Consider the following 24,707-nt stretch of genomic DNA (forward strand, 5'->3'; position numbering starts at 1 on the left):
CAGGCGTTATTATTTGGATTTATTATATTTATTATCATATTATTTTTATTTTTTGTATATAGTTATGCTATTATCCATGTATTATGTTACATTTACATACATAAATAATAATTATTATTAAGGCGAAGCTTAATGTTAAATCACAATTTTGATTAATCTTTATAACGAATTGGTGTACATTATGAATACCAAAAAATATGTTTTAGATAAATTGAAGGTTTTCCAAATAAAAAAAAATAAATTACTCAATAAAAAATATAAATGCAAACTACTAAAAATATATATTTTTTCAATAGAATTGTATGAACGCGTAAAGGAAACAACTTAAAAAAATACAGTATATATTATAGCCAAGATTATCTGTGACATTTTCCTTTGATTAACTGTTTAGCTTTCTTATAAAATTACTTACAAAATATATAAAAAAACAGTTTTAAGCTTGAAATTGAACGTTTCTAGACTCCGTTTGTCAAGTAATTTTAATGCTTGTTACCTACAATATAAGGTATACCAAGATAATATACATTTTTGGCTTGTAGCTTCCTCTTAAGGTTATAATTTTAATAGCAAATTTAACTCCATGTTTATTGTTCTACTAAGTTATCTATGAATATAATAAAATAAAGTCACTATTCGCGTCAGTCTGTTTGTGCGCTTAGTTCTTCTAAACTACGCAACGGATTTTGATAGGGTTTTCATTTTAATTTACAAAATTTCTTCTGAAAGGTTTACATATTCGACATATACATATTATATTTATAGAAAATAGAGAAAAGTCGATGTTTTATAATCAAGTTGAAAATTATATTTTCAGGCGCTTACATTGCCAACGCTGGCTAAACCTTATGCGATACATCAAAATAATGTACTACGGAATTGCAGATCTTAAAAAGATCTACAGAAAAGTCTTTTATGGCATATGTCTATCTCCTAATGTTAACCCCTAACAACGCCGGGTACACATAAGCTAGTTATGTATATCACAACATACCTTTTTAAGCTGTCGTACCCTTAAATTAAATATACCATTCCTAAGAGAAAGTCCAGTTATATTCAACTTTCCAATTATGTCCTAAATCCTGTATCTAAATTTCGCCAATAAACAATTAGTTAATGTTAATTAAGTGCTAATCTCAAGCGACCTACCAGGTAAGTATTGTACTGTATATTATCTCCATAAATAGGTAGTTAAGTTATAACCAGAGATGTGCTTTATTTCAAATAAATCCATTTCAAATGGAAATGCAAAATGGGTATTTTCCATTTTGCATTTTAAATGATTTTCTCAATGCATTTTCAATTTTAAATGCTTTTTTGCAACATTCTTCCTACTATCTCCACTCATCTTTTTTTCATAAGCCCCAAATATCAGTCAATCCTCAACCTCGAGAGATAATTTACATTTGTCAAGTTGCTCCCTGGTAGGAGCCCTGGCAATTGAGTGATACCATTACAAAAAATACTGATTCAAATAGGTACTGAACATGGGGCCATGACGCTGTAATATTAAATGTTAGATAGCAGTTTCTATGTTTTTACGTTGACAACATTAGTCCCGCGCAAATTTTTTGTGGTTTCATAATCTGTAGTCGTGGTGTTTTTGAATTTACCATCACGTAATATGTTTGTTCTACATTGATGTCCATTATTAAATGACAAAATAGTTTAAAAATTGTATAATTATTTTAATTGTTTGACCTGAGAAACCATTTTGCATTTTCAATGGATTTTTAAAATGGGTATTTTGCATTTAGCATTTGAAATGCTTTTCTAAAACCCATTTTGCATTTTGCATTTTCAAATGGAAAAGTTTTGACCCATTTCCATTTTGCATTTCAAATGGTTTTGGGTACCCATTTTGCACATCTCTGGTTGTAACATAGATCACTGTAGAAATGTATTATAAGTTCGTACAGCGCCCTTGAGGTGATTTTGCATAAAAACGGCGCTATACAAGTCATCCAATTATTATTATTAATATTATCACATGTTTGTAAAAGCCCGTTTATCGAACATAAAAAAAATAATGTATGCAAACAAAACAATCGTGTACCTTCAACAAATAGTCAGTAAGGTTGAAATGTGTCCTATAAATTCGTGCTAACGGCTGTCCTCATGTGAATATTCAAAGTAATAATCACTGAAGATAAAACCACTTATAAGTATGCTGTGGGCGTGACCGTATGCTACAAGTAAACCATATTTTACCTGACTTTTGTGAAAATTATTAGTAAAACACGCAAATGCAATAACGATACATGTAGCAAGTAAGAAACTCTCTTATGTTTCCAGCAAATTCTTAATTCAAACGTTCTTCATATTATTTGACAAAGATTGACAACCAAAGAATACGTGAATATGAACGTAATACACGATAGCGGGCAGCGTTTTCGTATTTGCGTCGAATACTACAGGGTTTTCCAATAAGAGGTGTTATTTTGATATTCAATCATAAAATATCAATGCTTTCGTTGCTTGTGTGGCACGTAGCGCCGTCTTGTTGAAAGTAAACGTTGTCCAGATCAATGCCATCCAATTCCGGCCATAAAAAATCATTAATCATCTCTCAATAGCGCAATCCATTCACCGTAACTGTTGCTCCAGCATCATTTAAAAAAAAATAAGGTCCAATGACTCCGCTGGACCATAAACCGCACCAAACAATCACACGTTGACGATAGAGAGGTTTTCAACAATAACTCTTGGGTTTTCCAAGCCCCAGATGCGACAATTTTGCTTGTTGACGAAGCCACCGAGGTGGAAATGGGCCTCATCACTCAAGATGATTTGCATTTGATTCACTCAAGTGAATTTTAATAATTTCAATGCGTTGTTGAAGCGTGTATCGTTCCATTTTTATTAGTGGCGTTGTTTTTACTTGTCAAATGTCAAAAAATGACAGCATCAAAAGTAACATCTACCGAAATAGCGGGCTATTCAAAATAACACCTCTTATTAGAAAACCCTGTATATTCTACATCACGAGTGTGACTGAGATAACGAGATACGCGTTCTCGCTTACACTATAAAACAAACACGGAATACTGTATGAGTAGACTAGGGGCCGTTCAAGTATTATGTAAGCACTATATGGGGGGCAGGGGGGTCTTTGCTTTGCTTATTTTTGATGACATGGGGGGTCGAGATAGTGATTACGTCAGCACTGCTCAGCAGTAGTTATTTTTTTTTACACTTTGGCAACCCACACATTGTCTATGTTTGAAAACCGAATACATATTCGGGGATTCCCACTGTGTCAATAAAGTTTGTTTAAATGAATATGATGTGCATTAAAGTCGTCTATCCTAAGTCTATTTTATAAGTGATGCTTATGAATCAATAAAAAACAGAATACATTAACAGAAAAATGCATATAGGTACCAATTTTTACGTAAGCATGGGAGGGGGGGGGGTTAGAGCTTTGCTTACTTTTGGTGACAAGGGGGGAGAGGGGGTAAATAATTGTAATAAATCTGCTTACGTAATACTTGAACGGCCCCACTTAAAGCTATTAGGTTGTCTTTCTTATACTTGTGTGTTGCTACGTTCGCGATCTCACTTTCTCTAATGGCGCCGAAAATCTTTTAGGTAACACAAGTAACGAAACCATTGATCTTTTACGGTTGAATATCAAAATAACACCTCTTATTGGAAAACCCTGTAGTTCAGGGCTGTCAATTATTGAATTTATACAAACATGTTAGGTTATTAACTATTCTACGTTCAGATAATTTTAATAAATTGAGTTGATATAGTAGATAATCATAGTTGATACATTCCCTTGTCATACCCATGTCACATGTCACACAACTCAAGATTTTATTTTTCTAGACCATCAATAGTAACTTCCCGAGGGATCCCTCTGGAAACATCTGAGATTTTAGTAATACGTTCATCAGAAATAATTAAAATGAACCCCACGGAAAGATCAATTTTCCATTCATGTCCATTACACCGGATCGCGCGCCGAACATTGTTTGTACACGACTTCATCACTAATGTAGTTAAGATTCCCATTTTATGTTAGAGATTTGGTTGGGCAAATACAATGGTAGTTCTGTCCAAAATGCCACAAACTAACTCAACTACAAACAGAACACTTCATTTAATAACTTCAATTTAAGGTCTTGCAGTTCTGTGTTCGGTTAATGGATATAGACACTACTAGGAATAACCTGTTCGCTGGAATTACACCGGGGGACCTTATCGTAAAATATTTGAACAGGGTTTTCTCAGAACGGCGCACCCTTTGCATACAAACATTTCTGTATCAATAAAATGTTTTCACTCAGTGTCTCGAATGAACTTCGAACTGGTATGAAACATTTCACACGAAAATGCTACAAGAGAAATTAAAGTACTAACTTTAAAAAAATATATACCTAGTAGTTCTGTGAACAGCAGATCTGGCTTCCAAAAAGTATACATTTTAAATTTACCTAGTAGTTCTGTGAACAGTAGACCTGGCGTCCAAAAAGTATACATTTTAAATGTACCTAGTAGTTCTGTGAACAGTAGATCTGGCTTCCAAAAAGTATACATTTTAAATGTACCTAGTAGTTCTGTGAACAGTAGATCTGGCTTCCAAAAAGTATACATTTTAAATGTACCTAGTAGTTCTGTGAACAGCAGATCTGGCTTCCAAAAAGTATACATTTTAAATGTACCTAGTAGTTCTGTGAACAGTAGATCTGGCTTCCAAAAAGTATACATTTTAAATGTACCCAGTAGTTCTGTGAACAGTAGATCTGGCTTCCAAAAAGTATACATTTTAAATGTACCTAGTAGTTCTGTGAACAGTAGATCTGGCTTCCAAAAAGTATACATTTTAAATCCTACCTAGTAGTTCTGTGAACAGTAGATCTGGCTTCCAAAAAGTATACATTTTAAATGTACCTAGTAGTTCTGTGAACAGTAGATCTGGCTTCCAAAAAGTATACATTTTAAATCCTACCTAGTAGTTCTGTGAACAGTAGATCTGGCTTCCAAAAAGTGTACATTTTAAATCCTACCTAGTAGTTCTGCGAACAGTAGATCTGGCTTCCAAAAAGTATACATTTTAAATGTACCTAGTAGTTCGGTGAACAGCAGATCTGGCTTCCAAAAAGTATACATTTTAAATGTACCTAGTAGTTCTGTGAACAGTAGATCTGGCTTCCAAAAAGTATACATTTTAAATGTACCTAGTAGTTCTGTGAACAGTAGACCTTCCTTTAGAATTTCCTCTGAAATCATTAGATTTGTAAGTAAGAACTACTAGTAGGTACTTACTCCTCAGGCCTTGGTATTATTCTGTCAGATGGTCAGATTATTTCCGCATGCCATATCCAAATAAAATGGAACATTTTACAAAACTAAGAACTGTTTTTGAAGGTGATGAAATACAATTTCAAATTTTATCACGTTTTTTCTTACTAAAATTACTGATAAAAATACAAACACAAATTTTATTAGAGAAATGTATTAAAAACGTTAATGACCCTTTTTTGTCGTTGTTTCATGTAAAAACAATAAATACAAAATTCGCAAAGCTTAAAAAAAAATTGAATTGGTTTCATAAAGGTGTACATTTTCATTTTTCTGTGGTTAAATTTTAGATTTTATTTTTATGTTTTTATTTATACGTATATTTAGCAAAAACAGCAATTATATACAAGATTAGACCAATATGTATCATTAATTCTAGTCGTTGATTCAATATTTGCATCAATACAATTTATTTATAAATGAAAAAGAAATATAAAACAAGTAAGTAAGTCTTTTTATAAGCCCAGAAAAAAATAATGTAAAGGCCTATGAAAACTGCTTTAAAGTTCAAAATCTCCTACTTACGAACCTATTTTCGGTTATGATTTTATTGTATAATATGGAAAATTAAGTTATTTATAAAATGATCGAAAAAAAATTAAATATTTATGCCTGAACATCCACAAAATAAAATAAAAGGCACTTTTTGGACATGTTTTTTTCTTGCATAAATCAAAACAGGCGGATGGTGTTAAGCGGGAATTTAAACCTTATCGCCATCTACGTAAGGGTTGTTATTGATAGCGACTCAATTTAAAATATTACACGACGTAGTGCATCGCCTTAAAGACAATTATGTAGTAATACAGTTTTCAGATGATTATAATAAAAAACAATAAAATAAACTAAGATGATAGGATTATTTCACAAAACAAAAAAAAAAAATAGTTATCAGTTTAGTAAGAAGCATTTTTTATGTTTTCAAGTTACACTTGAAAATGTCTACATCTCTAGAGGCATTGTGAGTGTTACAGATACATTCTATTAAGGCGAAGCTTAATGCCAAATCACTATTACGATTAATACTTTATCTTATTGTGATTTTGATGGTATACCTTATATTGTAGGTAATAGGCATTAAAATCGCTTGACAAACGGAGTCTAGAAACGTTCGATTTCAAGCAAAAAACTGTTTTTTATTTATTTTCTAAACAATTTTATAAGAAAGCAAAAAAGTTAATCAAGTGAAACTGTCACAGATAATCTTAGCTATAATAATATGTTTTTTAAAAGTTGTTTTCTTTATGCCTTCATAAATTTCTAGTGAAAAAATATTTTTTTTAGTAGGTAGTTTAAATTTATATTTTTTATTTAGTAATTTATTTTCTTATATGTATTCTACTCAAGCGAAACGATAGGAAAACCTTCAATTTATTTAAAGCATATTTTTTGGTATTCATAATGTCCACCAATTCGTTATAAAGATTAATCAAAATAGTGATTTGAAATTAAGCTTCGCATTAAAATACATACAGGGTTTTCCAATAAGAGGTGTTATTTTGATATTCAATCGTAAAAGATCAATGGTTTCGTTGCTTGTGTGGCACGTAGCGCCGTCTTGTTGAAAGTAAACGTTGTCCAGATCAATACCATCAATCATTAATCATCTCTCGATAGCGCAATCCATCATTCACCGTAACTATTGGTCCAGCCTTATTTTCGAAAAAGTAAGGTCCAATGACTCCGCCGGACCATAAACCGCACCAAACAGTCACACGTTGAGAATAAAGAGGCTTTTCAACAATAACTCTTGGGTTTTTCGAGCACCAGATGCGACAATTTTGCTTGTTGACGAAGCCACCGAGGTGGAAATGGGCCTCATCACTCAAGATGATTTGCATTTGATTCACTCAAGTGAATTTTAATAATTTCAATATGTTGTTGAAGCGTGTATCGTTCCATTTTTATTAATGGCGTAGTTTCTACTTGTCAAATATTAAAAAATAACAGCTTCAAAAGTAACATCTACCGAAATAGCGGTCTATTCAAAATAACACCTCTTATTGGAAAACCCTGTAGTTTAGAGATAGGTCTATAATTTTCAATTTTATGTTTGTCCCCTTTTTAAAAACAGGTGTTACAAATGCTTTTTTCCCAAATACTAGGAAATACATCTTCTTTAAAAAATTTTTAAAAAGCAGTGTTACAGAAGTAACTCGTTTTTCAGCACAATTAACAACGAAAATTGGGTGTAATTTATCACAACGTACACTCTTTTTCGTATCAACTAAAGGTGCGGTTTTATCAATTGCATTGAAATTAATTGTATTCATGGTATCATCATTAATTATTTAGACATTATTAAATCAAGTATTACTAGTAGTTTTATCAGGAATAAAGACAGATTGGAAATAATCATTAACAATATTGCAAATTCGCTGACCATCGCTGGAGGAAACGTTTTTGAGATACATGTTATTGGGTACTTCAGAAGATGATTGTTTTGATTTAACGAAAGGCCAAAAATATTTTACATCATTCCTTATATTTAACTCAGAACGCTTTATCTGTTCAGGATGCGTCTGCCCACCAACTGCGTGGCGTGCCAGATCGGGAGAGGCTTGTTTGGCAAGACCCATTGACCTCTCCAACTGGTATTTCACTCCGTCACTCCTGTACACAGTGATCCTAAGACTCCTCTCCACCCCTCATACCTTTTTCCTTCCCAGAACTTTTTTTAAAGTCATGTTGAATTGTCAATTTGGTAAGTTATCCGGTCTCCATTTCGTAATACATAGAAAATAAATCCATCAAGTGGGTTGTCAGTGCGGTTCCAGTTACCGGAGACAGATATGTAACCGGTTCCAGAAAAGCAATGACCACATGGGATGAGGGAGTGTTTGCTTTAAAGTTTCAGAGAGAAAAACCCTTTCCACAAACACTTAATTTATATACGAGTATTTATTATTTTAAAATTTTTCATACATATGTATATTCTGAAAGGAGCCGATTCAAAAAATAAATGTTTCCGTGGGGAAAAAAATTCGGCGGTTCCCAAAGTTGACTAATTGAGGGAGTTCTGCGATGATTGGTTGGAAAGTCGTGACTAAAGGCTCGTTCGCATTGGTCGAGTAGTTTAGTCAAGTAGCTCGCTACTCGCCATTTGACTGACCAAAAAGCGTTCGCATTGGTCGAGTAGATTTCACGAGTGAAGTGTCAAATTGTAAGATGAACGGGCTGCAACGCAACAAAGTAAATAGGCTAATTAAGCTGATTGTAATGGATATTTTAGAAGAGGTGGAGGAAGAAATTAGTGAGACGAAAGTGAAAAAACTATGGATACGAAAATGGATTAATAGAAGAGATGCATTAGGAGCTACAAATTCTCTTCTGAAGGAAATGGCATTTGAAGATCCGAAAGAATACTTCGCGACTTTGAGAATGACTGAAAGCTGTTTTAATTTCCTTCTAATGAAAGTGCAGTCACAAATTCAACGCACGGATACCCTTTTCAGAAGTGCAATTCCCGCAAAAACCAAATTACAGGCAGTTCTCTACTTTTTTGCTACAGGATGTAGTTTAAGGACAATCACACATCTCTTTCGACTTGGAAAATCAACTGTTTCGGAATTCATTATAGAAGTTTGTGAAGCTATCTATGAATCATTAAAGGAATTTATCAAGGTAAGATTAAGAGCTGTTTCACACAGCTACAAATATAGTAGATGGCTTATTTCAGCATATCATTCGCCATAAATTCCCAATGGAACGACCACTGAAATAGCCACTAAAATAGGCCATCCCGCTATAATTATAGCTGTATCTAAAACGGTTCTAAATAAATTATAAATATAATTTGAGAAACATTTATTAATTTTCACATGGTTTAAATATTAAAATTTACATTAAAGTTATTCGATGTCATGGTTTTCATGTGTTTCAATTTCATATGTGTCTTCTGGGGGCTCATCTAAATAAATTACATCATCATAATACGAAGTATTACTACATGGAGAGTCTTGCGAATCATTTGATACTGGTGTGACTATCCTGGTGAATCTATTTTGCTCAGTTGAATTTTGAAGGTGTTGGCGTCGAATTCTGTTCATGTACAGTTGAATATATTCCTGGGTTTCAAGTGCCAATAGCAAGGGCAAAGATTTCAGTTGTAAGCCGACGTGTCTGCCGAAGACCTCAAACTCGTCTTCTTCTGTAGAGTTGGCAACCTCAGTTATCTCCTTTAGTTGACTCACCATACTCGAAAGTTGGGAAAGCCGCTTTTTTTTGTAGGGGGTTTAGATACGGGTTCACGAAAAGAATTCATAGTAATTCTGCTTTCCTCAGTATCTGTATCCGTGTGTATAATGTCTTCCTGAAAATAAAGTAGAATGTTGTTTATATCGAATGTATACATTATTATAAATCTTTTTTCAGGTTCCCGCCACCACAGACTGGAATATCATTGAGAACGGATTTCGAAAAGAATGGAACTTTCCTGGATGCTGTGGAGCAATCGACGGCAAACATGTCGTCATTAAAGCACCTCCTGAATCAGGAAGTTTATACTACAATTATAAAGAGACAAACAGCATTGTCTTAATGGCAGTTGTAGATCATAAATATTGCTTCAGTTATATAGACATTGGATGTAATGGGCGGGTTTCTGATGGAGGCGTATTTCGAAACTGTAGTTTGTATCAAGCATTAGAAAACGGTATTCTGCCAGAAGGGCATGTACTAGTTGGAGATAATGCATTTCCCTTGAAAGAATACCTTTTAAAAACCTTTCCCAGGAAATCGATTAACATCAAAGCAAAAAATTTTTAATTATCGATTGTCTCGGGCCAGAAGAATAGTTGAAAATGCTTTCGGTATACTAGCTGCCAGATTCAGAGTGTTTGAGAAACCGATGCCCTACAGTCCTGAGAAGGTTGTTTGCATTGTAAAGGCGTGTTGCGCTTTACATAATTGGCTCAGAGAGACAAAATTACAGAACAAGCAGTTGGAATATACAGTAGACAAAGACAATTTTGATTCAGGAACTGTTATCCCTGGTAATTGGAGGGTGGAGCCAGAGCCTCAAGGATTGGAACCACTACCAAGTTGTCTGTCCAATCGTTCATCCCGAAGGTCTACAGATCTTCGAGAAAGATATGCAGATTACTTTGTGAACGATGGATCGGTACCTTGGCAGACAAGAATGGTACATTAAAAACTGATGTATAAACGATAGAATAGAATTGAAATGTACTTGCCAAGTTGCTTTCACTTTCTGTTAACATTGTATTAATGTTTCTGAGGGATCCATCTAATAGATTGAACCATTTGACTGATGGTGAATATACTGCGTCAGTTCCGGCACCGGAGGGTTTTGACTCCTTTATTTTTTTTAACTCCTGTGAGTAGGTAGATCTGAAAAGAAATTATTAATGATTAATGACTCTGCTACTACTTTAACATAAATTTATAATAATACAGGCACTTGTAATATACCATATAAATAAAAAAAACTTCACTAACCTGATGCTTTTAATTTTCGCTCTTATCTCCCTATCACCAAATCCAGGAATATTCATCCCTTTTTCTAATTCAGCGTATGCTGATTCCCTGATTTGTTTGATCTTATATCGGGGCGACTTTATATTCCACAAGCATTCGTGTTGTAAATACAACGTCACGAATTTGACAGTAGCGTTTTCGCTCCAACGACAAGACATTTTGGCGTGTTTTGACGGCTACTAATGCTATACTCGCTATACTGATCACTGACTAATGCAGCCAGTGACAATAGACCATCGATAAACTCTATAAATCTGCCATAGACACATGATGAGGGACGCTACTCGCCCGAAAAAATAGAACAGAATGGATTGACTTGACTAAATCGCTGACTAAACTACTCTACTAAATTTATGGTGTTTGCACGTGTCCAGTTACTAAATTACTCGCTACTTGACTAAACTACTCGACCAATGCGAACGGGCCTTTAGTTCTTAATAAGTTCTTTTTCCAAGGGAAGATTTGAATTTACTACAATACAAGTGGCGTCAAGCGACTCAATGCGATGAATGCATTCCTCAAGTGCTTTCTTTATAAAACGTTTGATATATTATATTAATTAATTTACTAAAACTAATGTTGGCAATAAAAGTGAAAAATTCAAGGAAAGTGTTACTTTTACATTGATGATGAAAAATCGAGGCCATTAGCGCTTTGCCTATCTATATGACTTTGATTTAACTCGCATGTACAAACATAAGTGCGGGAAGTTGATTTAGATTTTCCAAAAAATACCATCATATACTAAGTGAAAGGTAAAGGTGGTAGTTCTTTTCGGACTCCAACTGGACTTTGAGTTACATTATGAGCTTGCGAGCGGCCCAATGTGTTTTCCCTGAAAATTGCTTGTATAAGCGAATTTTGTTAAATCTATTTTCTACGAGCCTTGGGCTATTTCAGCTACAGCAATGAAACTGGTTCCACTTCACCGGGACAGGAATATCAACCATCTCTAGTATATGGTGGTCTTTGTCTATGCATAACCATAACCTGAATGCAGGGGCATATAACTCCGCTCTGGCCTTGAAACTCATTTGAAACCGACACGCCCAACTTCGTTTTCTTGTAGAAAAACATATTGTGGCTGAAAGTTCAATCTTATTGGCTTAGAGTTTTACATTTAGCTCGAGGCCAAGCGGGAAACGAAAGGGTCGTCGAAATTCGTGAAATATTATCATTTGGTCTGTAAAACATTGCTTGTTAAAGTTTTTCTTGATAAACATATAAAGCCCGTGTAGTGTTAGCGAGTAATAGCTAAATTCACTACCTACGTAAGTTCAGGTTTAAAGTGAATTGACAGATTTTATGTTATTCCGACGTAAATTACGCGTCAGTTTGTGATATTTTTGCAATCGCAATGTACGATGGCTTAAAAAGTGCTTCATACCAACGTCTTTTTGGTATATGTCTTCATCCACAACGTATAAATGTTATTTATTACATTGACCAACTAATTCATGTTATTGATTGGTGATTATCCTGTTTTATCTTATTGTTTCGGTTAAATTAAATTTGTTTTAACAAATGTAAGCATGAGTTTGTTTATTTTTCTTTTAGAACAAAATGTCAGAATCCATCCGTCGTAGATAAGCACAATCATGTTTTGCAAGTTTTCTTCATTGTTCTTTGTTTTTCATTTACTCAAATTTCTTGTTCCTTTTATAAAGAAATTCAAATTTGAGTAATTTTCGGTTTTTTCGACTCAAATTAACAAGTTTCACTGACAAAATAACCCGTAAAAGTTCATTTTCTTGTCAGATGAACTTTGCCATCAACATTTCGATATTTTTCTGCTTCAAGGACATTTTTAAAATAGTTTTTTGGGCTAAATAATGAATTACTGAGAGCAATTGTGTATTTTGTACCTTTCTTTAATTTATTTTTGATTACATCTATTTACTGTCAATATCTCCTGTATAATACATATTCTCCTATGTACACTGCATCACGTATCACTTCGATGTAAAAGCCTTTTTAGGCGTATATATAAATAAATAAATAAATAAATAATTATATTGTCTTTGGTTGCACCTTTTTTAAATGGCCTTGTGTTGCTCTACCTTGTCTATCATCACCGCTCCGTCAGCTATATCTGTGGTTAAGTAGTGTACAAGCTTTTTCTATACAGAAGCCCGAAGATATCGATCTAGTGATGGTTTATTTATGATGCTAACTAGTTTGTTGACGCGTGACAGTGATTTCGCTACTGATTTCTGCTAATCTTGGGGTCCTACTATTTTCTACCTGAGTATTTCACATTGCTTATTATATTCATATTCCTTTAAACTCCATTTATGACGGCCGTTGTTACAAATCAAACTTAGCGACCATTGTGACTTGTCACTAAGGCAAACGCGACTTACTTCTGACACCTACTTACTGACACTTAGGAATTTATTTTCTATGATTAAACCCGGCTAACCGAGGAACGTTTGAGCCGTCAATTTCATATCTGCATAATGTTCAATTATTATACGGCATTTTATTTAGGTTTGTGGGTCAATGACCAAATACACCGGTATATTCTTTTTTTAATGTTGTGGATTATTGATGTTTGGCCAAAAGCGGAATGACGGAACTATTAATGTATACGGTTATTCCAGTTTTATGTAGAGACGTATAACTGTAATCCTACGATTGATGCCGATTCTCTCAACCGTTTTCAAATATCTTGAATCCAAGGTCAAAATTATATCTTATTTTGAAAAATTTGTTATGACCTGTTTGTTTTAATATTCAAAAGTACCTAATACAAATTATAGTTCCGTTATATTGTTACGTTTCTGGTACCATTTTTTTTGTGTTTCAGCCAATTAGTTTAACCCTACAACAGCATTGCGATGGATCTGCTATATCCAGAGAATATTTCGATAAAGTCAGAACCAGAGTCCCGGGAAAAAGTCGGAGGTGAAATGTCGTATACGGATAAAAATGTCGTCCTCCTGGATGTAAAAAAGGAATGCTTGCAGTATGCTGAGGGTACTCGGAAAGCAAGTAAGTAAAAGTGTCGGATATTAAATTCATTTGTTCGGAATCTAAATCCTTTTTCAAATGTTGCGTAGACAGGACATATTCTTGTTTACGGCATCCCCTCTTGCCGTTCATAAATTATTTTGGTATTTGCTTTAAAAATTACAGGAACTGTCAAACTGAGCAAACTTTAAACTTAGGAGTCTCACAGAAAGTTCTCGATTCTTCATGTTATCACCTCATCTTATTTAGGACACGTTATAAGTTGCAGGTTAAGTTATTAGCAAGCATTAAAATACATGTAAAATTGACATACAAATAATAAAAGGAAACATTATTCCGTTGGCTGTAAACAGCATCACTCCGTTCTGAATGTGCTCTAGAGTAAATGATGTTTACTTTTTGAAGCATCGGTCCCTGAAGTCGAAATCTGGGGTCCTAATTAACTAACTAACCATCACGCCGTTTCCCCGCAGGGGTAGGCAGAGAGGAAGTACCGCCAAACAACTCGGTCTTGGCACACACTTCTTTCCTAGTTCACATTGATACATAGTCTTCTATTATTCTGACTCTTGACATGGCTCGACTCGAGTATCTGATTCAATTGATCGTGCCATGTCTTCCTCGGGCGTCCCCGACTTCTGCTACCATTCGTATTCGCATCATATATTCTCCTTACACTCCTTTCTTCGCTCATTCGCTCTACTTGCCCAAACCATCTTAGTGTCCCTTTGCGGACCTCAACATTTCTCACACGATCATACATGGTTTTATCTCACAAATGCCTTAGGGATCTCATTTTAACAGCATTCCATCTACTTTCATCATTTCTCTGCCAGTTACATGCACCACTTCAACATTTTTTTGTTAGCGCCATCTGCGTTAAGTCCTCCATTAATAGAGTTACCTGCATTTATCCTCCTTTCAATATCTCTGTCAGCCTTCCTATTTCTTTAGAACATACTTCCTAAATACACAAACTTATCCACCTGCTCCAAGTATTCCTCATTCACAACTATATTGCACACTGTTTTCGTACTCTCTCTTTCAAACACCATGACTTTAGACTTACTTACATTCATAATATGTAAAAGCCCTATGGGCGTTTAAATAAATAAATAAATCATTAACTCATTCTTCATACATACTTAGTTCATCTTAGACACGAGAGACTGTAGATGTTCCATACTATTAGCAATTAGCACCGCATCATCAGCATCTGATGTTCTTATTTCTTAAATTAATATTAAAGTCTCTTATCCAAATTGCCGCTTACACGGGGCTTCCTTACTTACTTGATATCTTTAATCGTAAATATTTGAATGTATATAGTTACTTTCAGTAAAAGCGTATTGTTTTCTTATGGTACCTACTCTCCCGGAGAGGTATGACCGTAATATTGAATACATTTTTCGTCTCGGCATATCTATGTATGTATTGTTGTTTTATTTTTTCAGGTAGTATTATTGTGGAGACTTTTACCACCATTAAGATAGAACCAGGACCCCTGGAAGAATATGGAGGGGGAATTCCTTCTACGGAAATAGACATTGACCTCCCGAATGTTAAAAAAGAATGCTTGGAGGGCTCTGAAAGTATTATCCAGACAACAGGTTAAATCTATTTTAAGTTTTTTAAATTGAAGATTCGTGCTCTCACAATTTTTGGATTTTTACCAATTCACTATACGAGTACTTCACTTATTAAACTTTATCCGTTATCTTTGCAGACTTATTGACCGATCTGAAGACTCATCCTGTGGAAAAACGATTATCCTGTCCCCATTGTAAATACTCTTGCTCTCTTAAATCATCATTTCAACTTCACCTGCGCACCCATACTGGAGAAGACCTTGTGTCGTGTTCCGACGCAAACTATTTAGTTTCTAGAAAGGGCGATTTAAAGAATCACTCCCTGATTCACGGTGGAAAAAAAACTTATTATTGTTCCGACTGTAGCTATTCATGTACACAAAAAGCGAATTTAAAACGTCACATGCAAACGCATAGTGGAGAAAAACCCTTTTCATGTTCGGATTGTAATTCTTCATTTTCTCGTAAAGGAAGTTTGACGAGACATATGCTGACGCACAGTGGACAAAAATCTTTTTCGTGTTCCGAATGCAACTATTCATGTTATACAAAGGGAGATTTAACGAGACACGTGATGACTCATACTGGAGAAAAACCTTTTTCTTGTTCTAAATGCAACTATTTATGTTCTACAAAGGGACATTTGATGAAACACATGCTGATTCACAGTGGAGAAAAACCATTTTCTTGTTCCGACTGTAACTATTCTTGTGCTTCAAAGGAATATTTAAAAATTCACAAGCTGGCCCACAGTGAAGAAAAACCTTTTTCGTGTTCCGAATGCAACCATTCATTTTCTGTAAAGGGACGTTTGATGAGACACATGCTGACTCACAGTGGGGAAAAACCTTTTTCTTGTTCCGACTGTCATTATTCATGTGCTACAAAGGAATATTTAAAAATCCACCAGCTGACTCACGACGGAGAAAAACCTTTTTCATGTTCCGACTGCAAATATTCATGTTCTACTAAGTCTAATTTAAAAAATCACAAGCTGATTCACAATGGAGAAAAACCTTTCTCATGTCCCTACTGCAGCTATACAGGTTCACGAAAAGAAAATTTACGACGTCATATGTTGACTCACGGTGGAAAAAAAGCTTTTTCGTGTTCGGACTGCAACTACTCATGTTCTAGTAAGGGGTGTTTAAAAATCCACAAGGTTACTCATAGTCGAGAAAAACCCTTTTCATGTTCCGACTGCAACTATTCATGTTCTCGAAAGGGATATTTACAAATTCACAAGCTTACTCATGGTGGAGAAAAACCATTTTCGTGTTCTGACTGCACGTATTCATGCTTTCAGGAAAAATATTTAATAAGACACATGCTGACTCATAGTAAAAAATAACCATCATTGTAAGATTGAAGCCGAACCCTTTACAATATCAAGATGGCTGCAGAAATTTTACATTTTGTTTTCCAATTCTAGTTCAGCTCCATCGTAACCTCCATTTTACCAATTTTAAAATTTGGCTTGGCTACTTTTAGTATTTTGATGCAGTACTAGTGTAAGCACAAAGGTAGATAAACGTATTTGAACCCGATTCCTAATAAAATTGAGTTTATAAAACAATAGGTATGTTTTTTTTTTAATATTTACCCTCATTTAACAAATGATCGTCATTCAAAAATGCGGTGTATTGCATCGAAAACAAATGTTGAATAGTAAATATTTTGTGAAATATATTTTTACACGTATGGAGGCATTCACAAAATAGCAAATATAAGAAATTAGTTACAAATCCATTTTTCATAGTAAAATTCAATGTACAGTAAAACTAAAATGAGGTATTCAAAAAGCATATTAATGCGTCCCAACAATTTCACCAATAATACTCAACTGAAAATGGATTACCACGTGTTTTGTCGGCTGTAACTCTCGTTATCAAATCGTAAACTGGCACTGCTTTCAACATGTTTAAACTGTGGCGTTAAGAAATGGCGACATCGTATTCAGGGGGAACATACAAAACTGGATTTTGGATTTAAGTACAAAATTACTTAACCTTAATAATTTTTATTTATTTAATAAAACTATGTGAAACGCCAATCAGTAAAACTGTCCACGAGAGCGTTTTTTCTGATTTCGTTCACCTAAAATTTCGAATAGAGGGAGAAGTTAGAAATGAATTAAAGATTTTTTCTTAGTAGATTTTCTTTTACTTATAAATAAATATGTAAATTTTAGTAGTTTTTTTAGCTATTTTAATGATAAACGTGTTTTAAATTTTATACTAATAAACAACTATTAATAAAGGGTAAATGGTTGATCATTTCGTTGGGTTTACAACACCCTTTTCAGTAAGGGGATCTTTTGCAATCTAATCCTAACCACTAGTGTGGGGTTTGGGATTGTTTAACAGGTGCAATATAATACAAGCTTTAGTACCTACTTCTTCAAAAATAACTTTAAAACAAAAAAAAAGGTTTTGAATGTTAACCTGTGTTTCGTGCTTAACACACATTTTATCGCTAAAAAGATTCTAAGGATTGCTTATGTCGCTTTAACTTGAAAAGGTTTTTTTTAAATACATATTTCTAGCTTGAAATATGGCGTTTGTCGCAGTTTTTTTTACATTAAATCAACATTGTTTACATGAAAGGTTTAGCGTCAGGAAGTCACGGGGTGATGTGTCAACAGATTATAGTCATAGAATATTATCTGATGTGAACGGGAACAATCTTATATAAAACAGGGGGGTTGCTAGATAATTACCGAGGAAAATAATTCACCATAAACACTCGCAAGACGCACAATACTTAAGAACAAATACTAAGCACGAAAGCATCATTGTCGTATCCGTTCTAGTATTTACGCTTCACCTCTAATCCTCACTTTTGTCGACACATGTCATGCTTTCGCCAAACAGAATCTTGTCGCTGTGTGCTCTTATTCTACTTAATAACCTTTACGCTGATTAACACAAGCAGTTAAATTAATAGTTCCAAGCGCGTGATAGTTATAGGTAAGTTTTTTTATCACGAACCAGAATAAAATATGACTGCCGTATAATAAATAAGATATTGCGTTGCAGATTACGAAACCTAGGATTCCCATGACAGTGTTGTACACCGAATCGATATGAGAACGAAAAGTCTTCGTTAAAGAAATATGTAACTAAGGTGGATCTACTGTGTCCAATGTCTTAAATTTATATACACTCGTCCTTATAATTTCTGTAAAACCCAAATCGTTCTAGCTAGAGACACAACATATGCATGTACACAGTGCCCCACTGCAAAACCAGACTGCCCCAAAGACGCATTAATTATATTCGCCCAAAATTGTTTCATTCCTTGCCGAATTCCATAAACATGTGCCAAAACCTAAACTCGTATAAAATAAATGTTAAAAGCTGGGTAAGAAAAAATCTGTAAGTGAGAAACATTTTCCTATTATTTGTATTACGCCTATGATGCCTAAAATATGCTATTACCGTCTACATTAAAAAACTTTTAAAATTACTTTAACTTCTTATTATTTTTTTGGTAAACCAATGTTTAAGACAAGATTTTTTATGCATAGCACAAAGGGTAACAATTATTTTATAAGCAATAATTATTAGCCTGAAACACTCATCCACATTGAAAAATCTCCTGATAAAAGATACATGACGCCAACGGGACTTGAACGCGTGTTAGACATTTTATATTTAAAGTACTTTAAATATAATGCCTTTGCTTTGCCTTTGTAAAGCACATAATTGTACACTTTCCGCTGTTGAAGTTAAATTTATTTCGACTTCTCCACTCTGCTATGAGGTCGATATCGAATTGTAAACGAATAGAGTTCTCTTTGACCTTTATTCCGGCATACAGTTTAATATCGTCAGCAAACAACAAAAAGTTTACGAATTTTTTGAACAGCGCGCTGTCATAAATAAACATAGAAAATGATAGAGGTCCTAAATTACACCCTTGAGGGACCCCAGAATCTGTGAGGTTAGGTTTAGAAGCGACCTGTCGGTAAACTACGTATTGTTTTTCCTTTAGCCATATAATTATGAAAGAACAAAAACAGTTTGTGTGATAAATCAAATTTCGCAAGTTTGGTTAGTAAAATGAAGTGATCTACTTTGTCAAAAGCTTTCGCAAACTCATTTTACGAAACGCCAAATTGTTTGTTGTTGTCCAAAATATTTGAGACGTAATCCGTGAATACCATTAAGTTAGTTGTTTTAGATTTGCCCTTTCTAAACCCATGCTGCTGTTTTATGAGAATAATAATAATAATAATAAATTCTTTATATAGAATAGGTTCAATCTTACTATAAAAATATAAATTAGTTTTAATAATTTGGCAGGTGCCATAGAATCATCACAGGTTTGTAGTTTTTAGACAGGGAATTTTCCAGAGTTGAGAGACATATTAAAGATATGTAAGAGAGGTAGCATTAATGGCTCGGCACATCCTTTCAGAATAATTGTATTTATAAAATCTGGCCCAAAGGTGTTTTTGGTATAAGCTGAATGCGATTGATGTGTACCCACCCATTAGTTAAATTCAGCACTTTGTTCGCCATAGACTGATTTAAAGTATTCCGCAAATGCTTCGGGAATATCGGCACCAATTTGAGTACGAGAATTGAGAATATAAGCAAATGAAACGTAATTATAATTACATTCTTACTTGTAATATTGTAAACATTAGTTTTCATTATACTTACATACTCTATAAATTAGTATGTGAATGGCACATGTTGTGCCGTAGGTATATGTGAAATATTTGAAATAAATCAATATGGTTGGTTAACCAGGACACACTATCGTACTCGGAATTAGTTACGTCAGTTCTCATATTGTAGAATCCCCACATCACAAAATACCTAATCCGTTTAAATTCTCATAAATTTCCCGCAATCTGGGGATATTTCCACAAATAGGCACCTTACCGGCTAGCTTTAAAAAAAAGATTTTTGGCTATTGAACATATTTTCGGACCCATAAATAATGTGCCGTGTTTAAGTTTTATAAAAAATGGTCTTATTTCGAGGATCATGTAAAAAATTGCCATAGTTTAAAAAATACGACAAAAAAATCAAATAATGTCTTAGTATTTTAGCCTACACCATTTAAAAAAAAGTCATGCAATTGGCCTAATGTGGTATTTTGTGAGGCTGAAGGAAATGGGTTAAGGAAGGAAATGGGAAGATGTAGTTGGGGAAATACCTGGCTCTTCAGATTGTCATCAAACAGAGCCAAAACCATTTTAAGCAACGTTTCAATTCAGAGAAGTCAGTCCACAATGGAGTGCTGGTACCTACCCTGATGTATGGAAGTGAGGCATGGAACTGGCAAAGAAAGGATGAAAGTAGATTGAATGCAGTTGAAATGAGATCCCTGAGGCGTATGTGAGATAAAACTATGTATGATCATGTGAGAAATGTGGAGATCAGCAAAGAGTGCAAGGCGGATGTAAGCGCAATGAGTAAGATTAAGAAAGGGAGGCTTATATGGTTTGGGCATGTAGAGAGAATGAGCAAATAAAGGAGTGTAAGGAAGATATGTGATGCAAATGCGAATGGTAGCAAAGGTCGGGGACGCACGCGGAAGACATGGCACGATCAATTGAATCAGATACTCGAGTCGATCCATGTCAAGAGTCAGAATAATAGAAGACGATGTATGTATGTGAATTAGGCAAGGAGCGTGTTCCATGGCCGAGTTGTTTGGCGGTCCGTCCTCCCTGCCTACCCCTGCGGAGTAACGGCGTGATGGTAAGTTAGTTAGTTAAAAAAAAACAATTATTTTATTTAAAATCACGATTTATTATTAATTTATTGACCGGATGGTTTCGTTTAGCTCAAACATCATCAGAGTGCAAATTAATATTTATTAAATATGTCAAACCACAAAGTGATTGCTTTCTACAATAAAATAATATGTCCTTATGTCAACTGGTAACATTAGATAATATTGGACATATTATTAATGATATAAGAGTTGGACAGCATTAGATGGAGTGACAGCACAAATAAAAAATAATAAGCATTTCAATTAAATTATCAAATTTTACCATTAAAAAGATAATCCAATGAATTGAACAACATTATAAAATCTGAATTGGTTTAAAGAAATTCTTTTAAATTTTTTTCATTTGTTCAAATGAAAAAAAAAAAATTACCGAGAATCAGAACAAATTTTAGGGAAGCTACCGCAATTTTAACCAATGAAATTCACAAGATTCGAAGCCGAGAATTCACTAGATTCGAGCTAAATGAGTCCGCATGTGTCTTAGCAAGGAAAACTTTACTGAAGACGAATAGTTACACACAGAACATGAAAAAGGTTTTAGTCCGCTATGATACAGTAAGTGTCGTTTTAGATGTCCCTTTGAAGAACACGAAAATTTGCAGCCTGAACATGAAAAAGGTTTTTCTGCACTGTGAATTGGCACATGTTTCATCAAATCTCCTCTTTGATAACAAGAATATTTGCAGTCGGGACAAGAAAAAGGTTTTATTTCACTGTGAGCCAACATGTGAATTTTTAAATGTCCCTTTGCAGAACATGAAAAGTTACAATCAGAACATGAAAAAGGTTTTTTGTCACTGTGGTCAAACATGTGAATTTTTAGATGTCCCCTTGTAGCACATGAAAATATGCAGTCGGAACATGAAAACGGTTTTTATTGACGCTGAATCAGAATGTGTTTCTTCAAATCTCATCTTTGATAACAGGAATATTTGCAGTCGGGACATGAAAACGGTTTTTCTCCACTGTGCGTAAATATGTGACTTTTTAGCTGTCCACTTGTAAAACATGTGTAGTTGCAGTCGATACATGAAAAAGTTTTTTTTCCACTGTGGGTCACCAAATGCCTACTTAGACTTCCCTTCTTAGAACATGAAAAGTTGCAGTTGAAACACGAAAAAGGTTTTTCTCCAGTATGGGTGCGCAAGTGTACTTCTAACCATGACTTACGAGAAGAGGAGTAGTTACAATGGGGACAAGATAATCGTTTTCCCCCATGATGCGTCTTCAGATCTGTCAATAAGTTTGAAAAAGATTACGGATAAAAATAGGTGAAAGTTAATAAATTTATAAATTAGGAGATAATTTTAACAAAAAAATCGGTTTAACCTGCTGTCTGGGTAATTCCTTCAGAACGCTCCAAGCCTTCCTTTTTAACATCCAGGATATTTATTTATTTATTTATTTATTATTTTATTTACGCCCTAATGGGCTTTTACATGAAAATATACATTTACATTGATTACAATAATTGAACATAAGAAGATAAATGGAGTTAATTGTAAGAAAGCAACACATATAATAAAATTTTGTGCAAATTAGCAAAACACTAATAAGATGGATTCAATATAAAATATACCCAAGCATGAAATAGTAAGTAAAAGAAAGTTCAACATAAAAAGTAAGTAAGTGGGTGTGTTTAAACCCAGTATTAATTGTGTGTTTAACAAATCGATAAACCAATATAAATTAGAGTGTAACTTACTCGTGAGGTAAAGAACATTATAACAGAGATTTAAAAAAAAAAAAATAACAAAATAAGAGTTGCACCTGTAAAAAGCAAAAACTAATAGAATTTAGCAATATCGACATGAATAAGAAATAATAAGATCTGAGATGGAACATAGTGTTATGTATAAAAAGTAGTTAGTAGGTATATGCATACAATTATAAGTGTATAGTAGAGCAAATAAAAAACAAACAAATATGGATATAATTTACTTGAAAGGTTTCGAATGGGAGAAGATGTAATAAAATTATTAAAGCTATAAAAGTTAATTATTAGCCGATAGAATCGAAATAAGTTGCCTTTTAAAGCTCACAAAATTGTCAAAACCAAATATATCTATAAGTTCACAGTATTTATTCGCAAGGTTGTGAATTCTAGGATTGGTGAAAAAATAGAATAATTAGTGTTGAGGTTCTTGTTAAATTTAAAAGTATCTTTACTGCGAGTTTGCCTAGCAGGAACATTAATGCAAATAAGTTCCAACAAATTAGGGCTGTCAATTAAAGATTTAATAATTTTGAATAAAAATAGCAAATCAATTAACACTCTTCTATCAGATAATTTAAGAAGTTTAGTTTCAGCAAGCAAGTTATTGTAATTTATAAATTCGATTGGAATTTTCATTTTAAAATTAATGTACCGAAGGAATTTATTTTGTACCTTTTCTAATGATTGAGAATGGACCTTGTAGTACGGTGACCATACGGTGGAATTGTATTCTAATTTGCTTCGTACTAACGAGCAATACAGATGTTTTAATATTGACATACTTTTAAAATTTGCTCCCATTCTCAAAATAAAACCTAGTATTCTCATCGCATCGCTTGTTATTTCATCGATGTGTTCGTTAAACTGTAGACTCTCGTGGAATATAACACCAAGATCACGAATCTGTGATACACGAAGAAGATTAGCACCATTCATAAAATAGGAAAAATTAAGTGGATTTTTGCCTTTGTAAAAACTGATAATCTGGCATTTACCTAAATTTAGTTGCAAATCATTGACAGAACACCACGCACATAGTTTATTAAGGTTCAACTGCAAAATTGCGCGATCGTCATCGTCTTTGATTATTCTGTATATCTTCAGATCGTCGGCAAATAACAGGACTTTAACATTAGTAAAAATATTAACAATATCATTGATAAACAAACAAAATAATATTGGGCCCAAGTGAGATCCCTGTGGTACTCCGCTCGAGGCAGCAAATGTATAAGAAGTAAACGAATCTATCTTGACTGCTAAGTACCTTCCTAATAGATAACTCTTAAACCATTCCAACATACTCCCTCTTATTCCCAACAATTTTAGTTTACGTAATAATATTTTGTGGTTTACTTTATCAAATGCCTTACTGAAGTCAGTATATATGGAATCAGTTTGATGTGATGCATTAAGGGCATTAACAATATCATTCGTGTACAATATCAAATTGGTAAGAGTAGATCTACCTTTAATGAATCCATGTTGAAGGGGAGAGATGGTTCGATTGATTCGGGATATCAACTTATCTAGTACTAGGCTTTCAAAAAGTTTGGGTAAAGTAGACATTATACATATTGGCCTATAATTTGTTACTTCGCTCTTATTACCTTTTTTGAAAATGGGCGTTAAAAGACTAAACTTCCAAAGGTCCGGGAATACACCTGATGAGAGTGACTTTGTAAATAACTTATGAATAGGATATGACAATGTATGCATACAATTTACTAAAAACCTGGGCGGAACATTATCAGGTCCTGCGGATTTTCGGGAATCAAGACTCTTCAGCTTAGATATAATATCGTCTATGGTTACATTACAGTCAGATATATCAAGAGTTTCAACCAAATCAAAGCACGAAATATTGC

At 33.9% G+C, this 24,707-nt stretch overlaps 1 protein-coding gene across 3 annotated transcripts; it reads left to right on the top strand.

Moving 5' to 3' along the window:
• Positions 1 to 12,946: 12,946 nt before the first annotated feature.
• Positions 12,947 to 16,889, top strand: LOC149414103 (uncharacterized). Of its 3 annotated transcripts, none has more exons than XR_016304055.1 (4): positions 12,947 to 13,054; positions 13,616 to 13,800; positions 15,234 to 15,389; positions 15,506 to 16,889. XR_016304055.1 is itself a non-coding variant. In XM_089643904.1 (3 exons), exons 2-3 carry the CDS (start codon positions 13,647 to 13,649, stop codon positions 15,392 to 15,394), a joined length of 315 nt encoding a protein of 104 aa, XP_089500030.1. In that variant the 5' UTR covers positions 12,986 to 13,488; positions 13,616 to 13,646; the 3' UTR covers positions 15,395 to 15,418. The 3 variants fall into 3 exon arrangements, 1 of the variants encoding a protein (XP_089500030.1); XR_016304054.1 differs by having other exon boundaries at positions 12,986 to 13,488; XM_089643904.1 differs by lacking the exon at positions 15,506 to 16,889 and having other exon boundaries at positions 12,986 to 13,488; positions 15,234 to 15,418.
• The last annotated feature ends 7,818 nt before the right edge of the window (positions 16,890 to 24,707 follow it).

Source organism: Hesperophylax consimilis, chromosome 20, assembly GCF_061612785.1.
Source record: "Hesperophylax consimilis isolate HC1 chromosome 20, BYU_Hcon_1.0, whole genome shotgun sequence".
Taxonomy (NCBI): domain Eukaryota; kingdom Metazoa; phylum Arthropoda; class Insecta; order Trichoptera; family Limnephilidae; genus Hesperophylax; species Hesperophylax consimilis.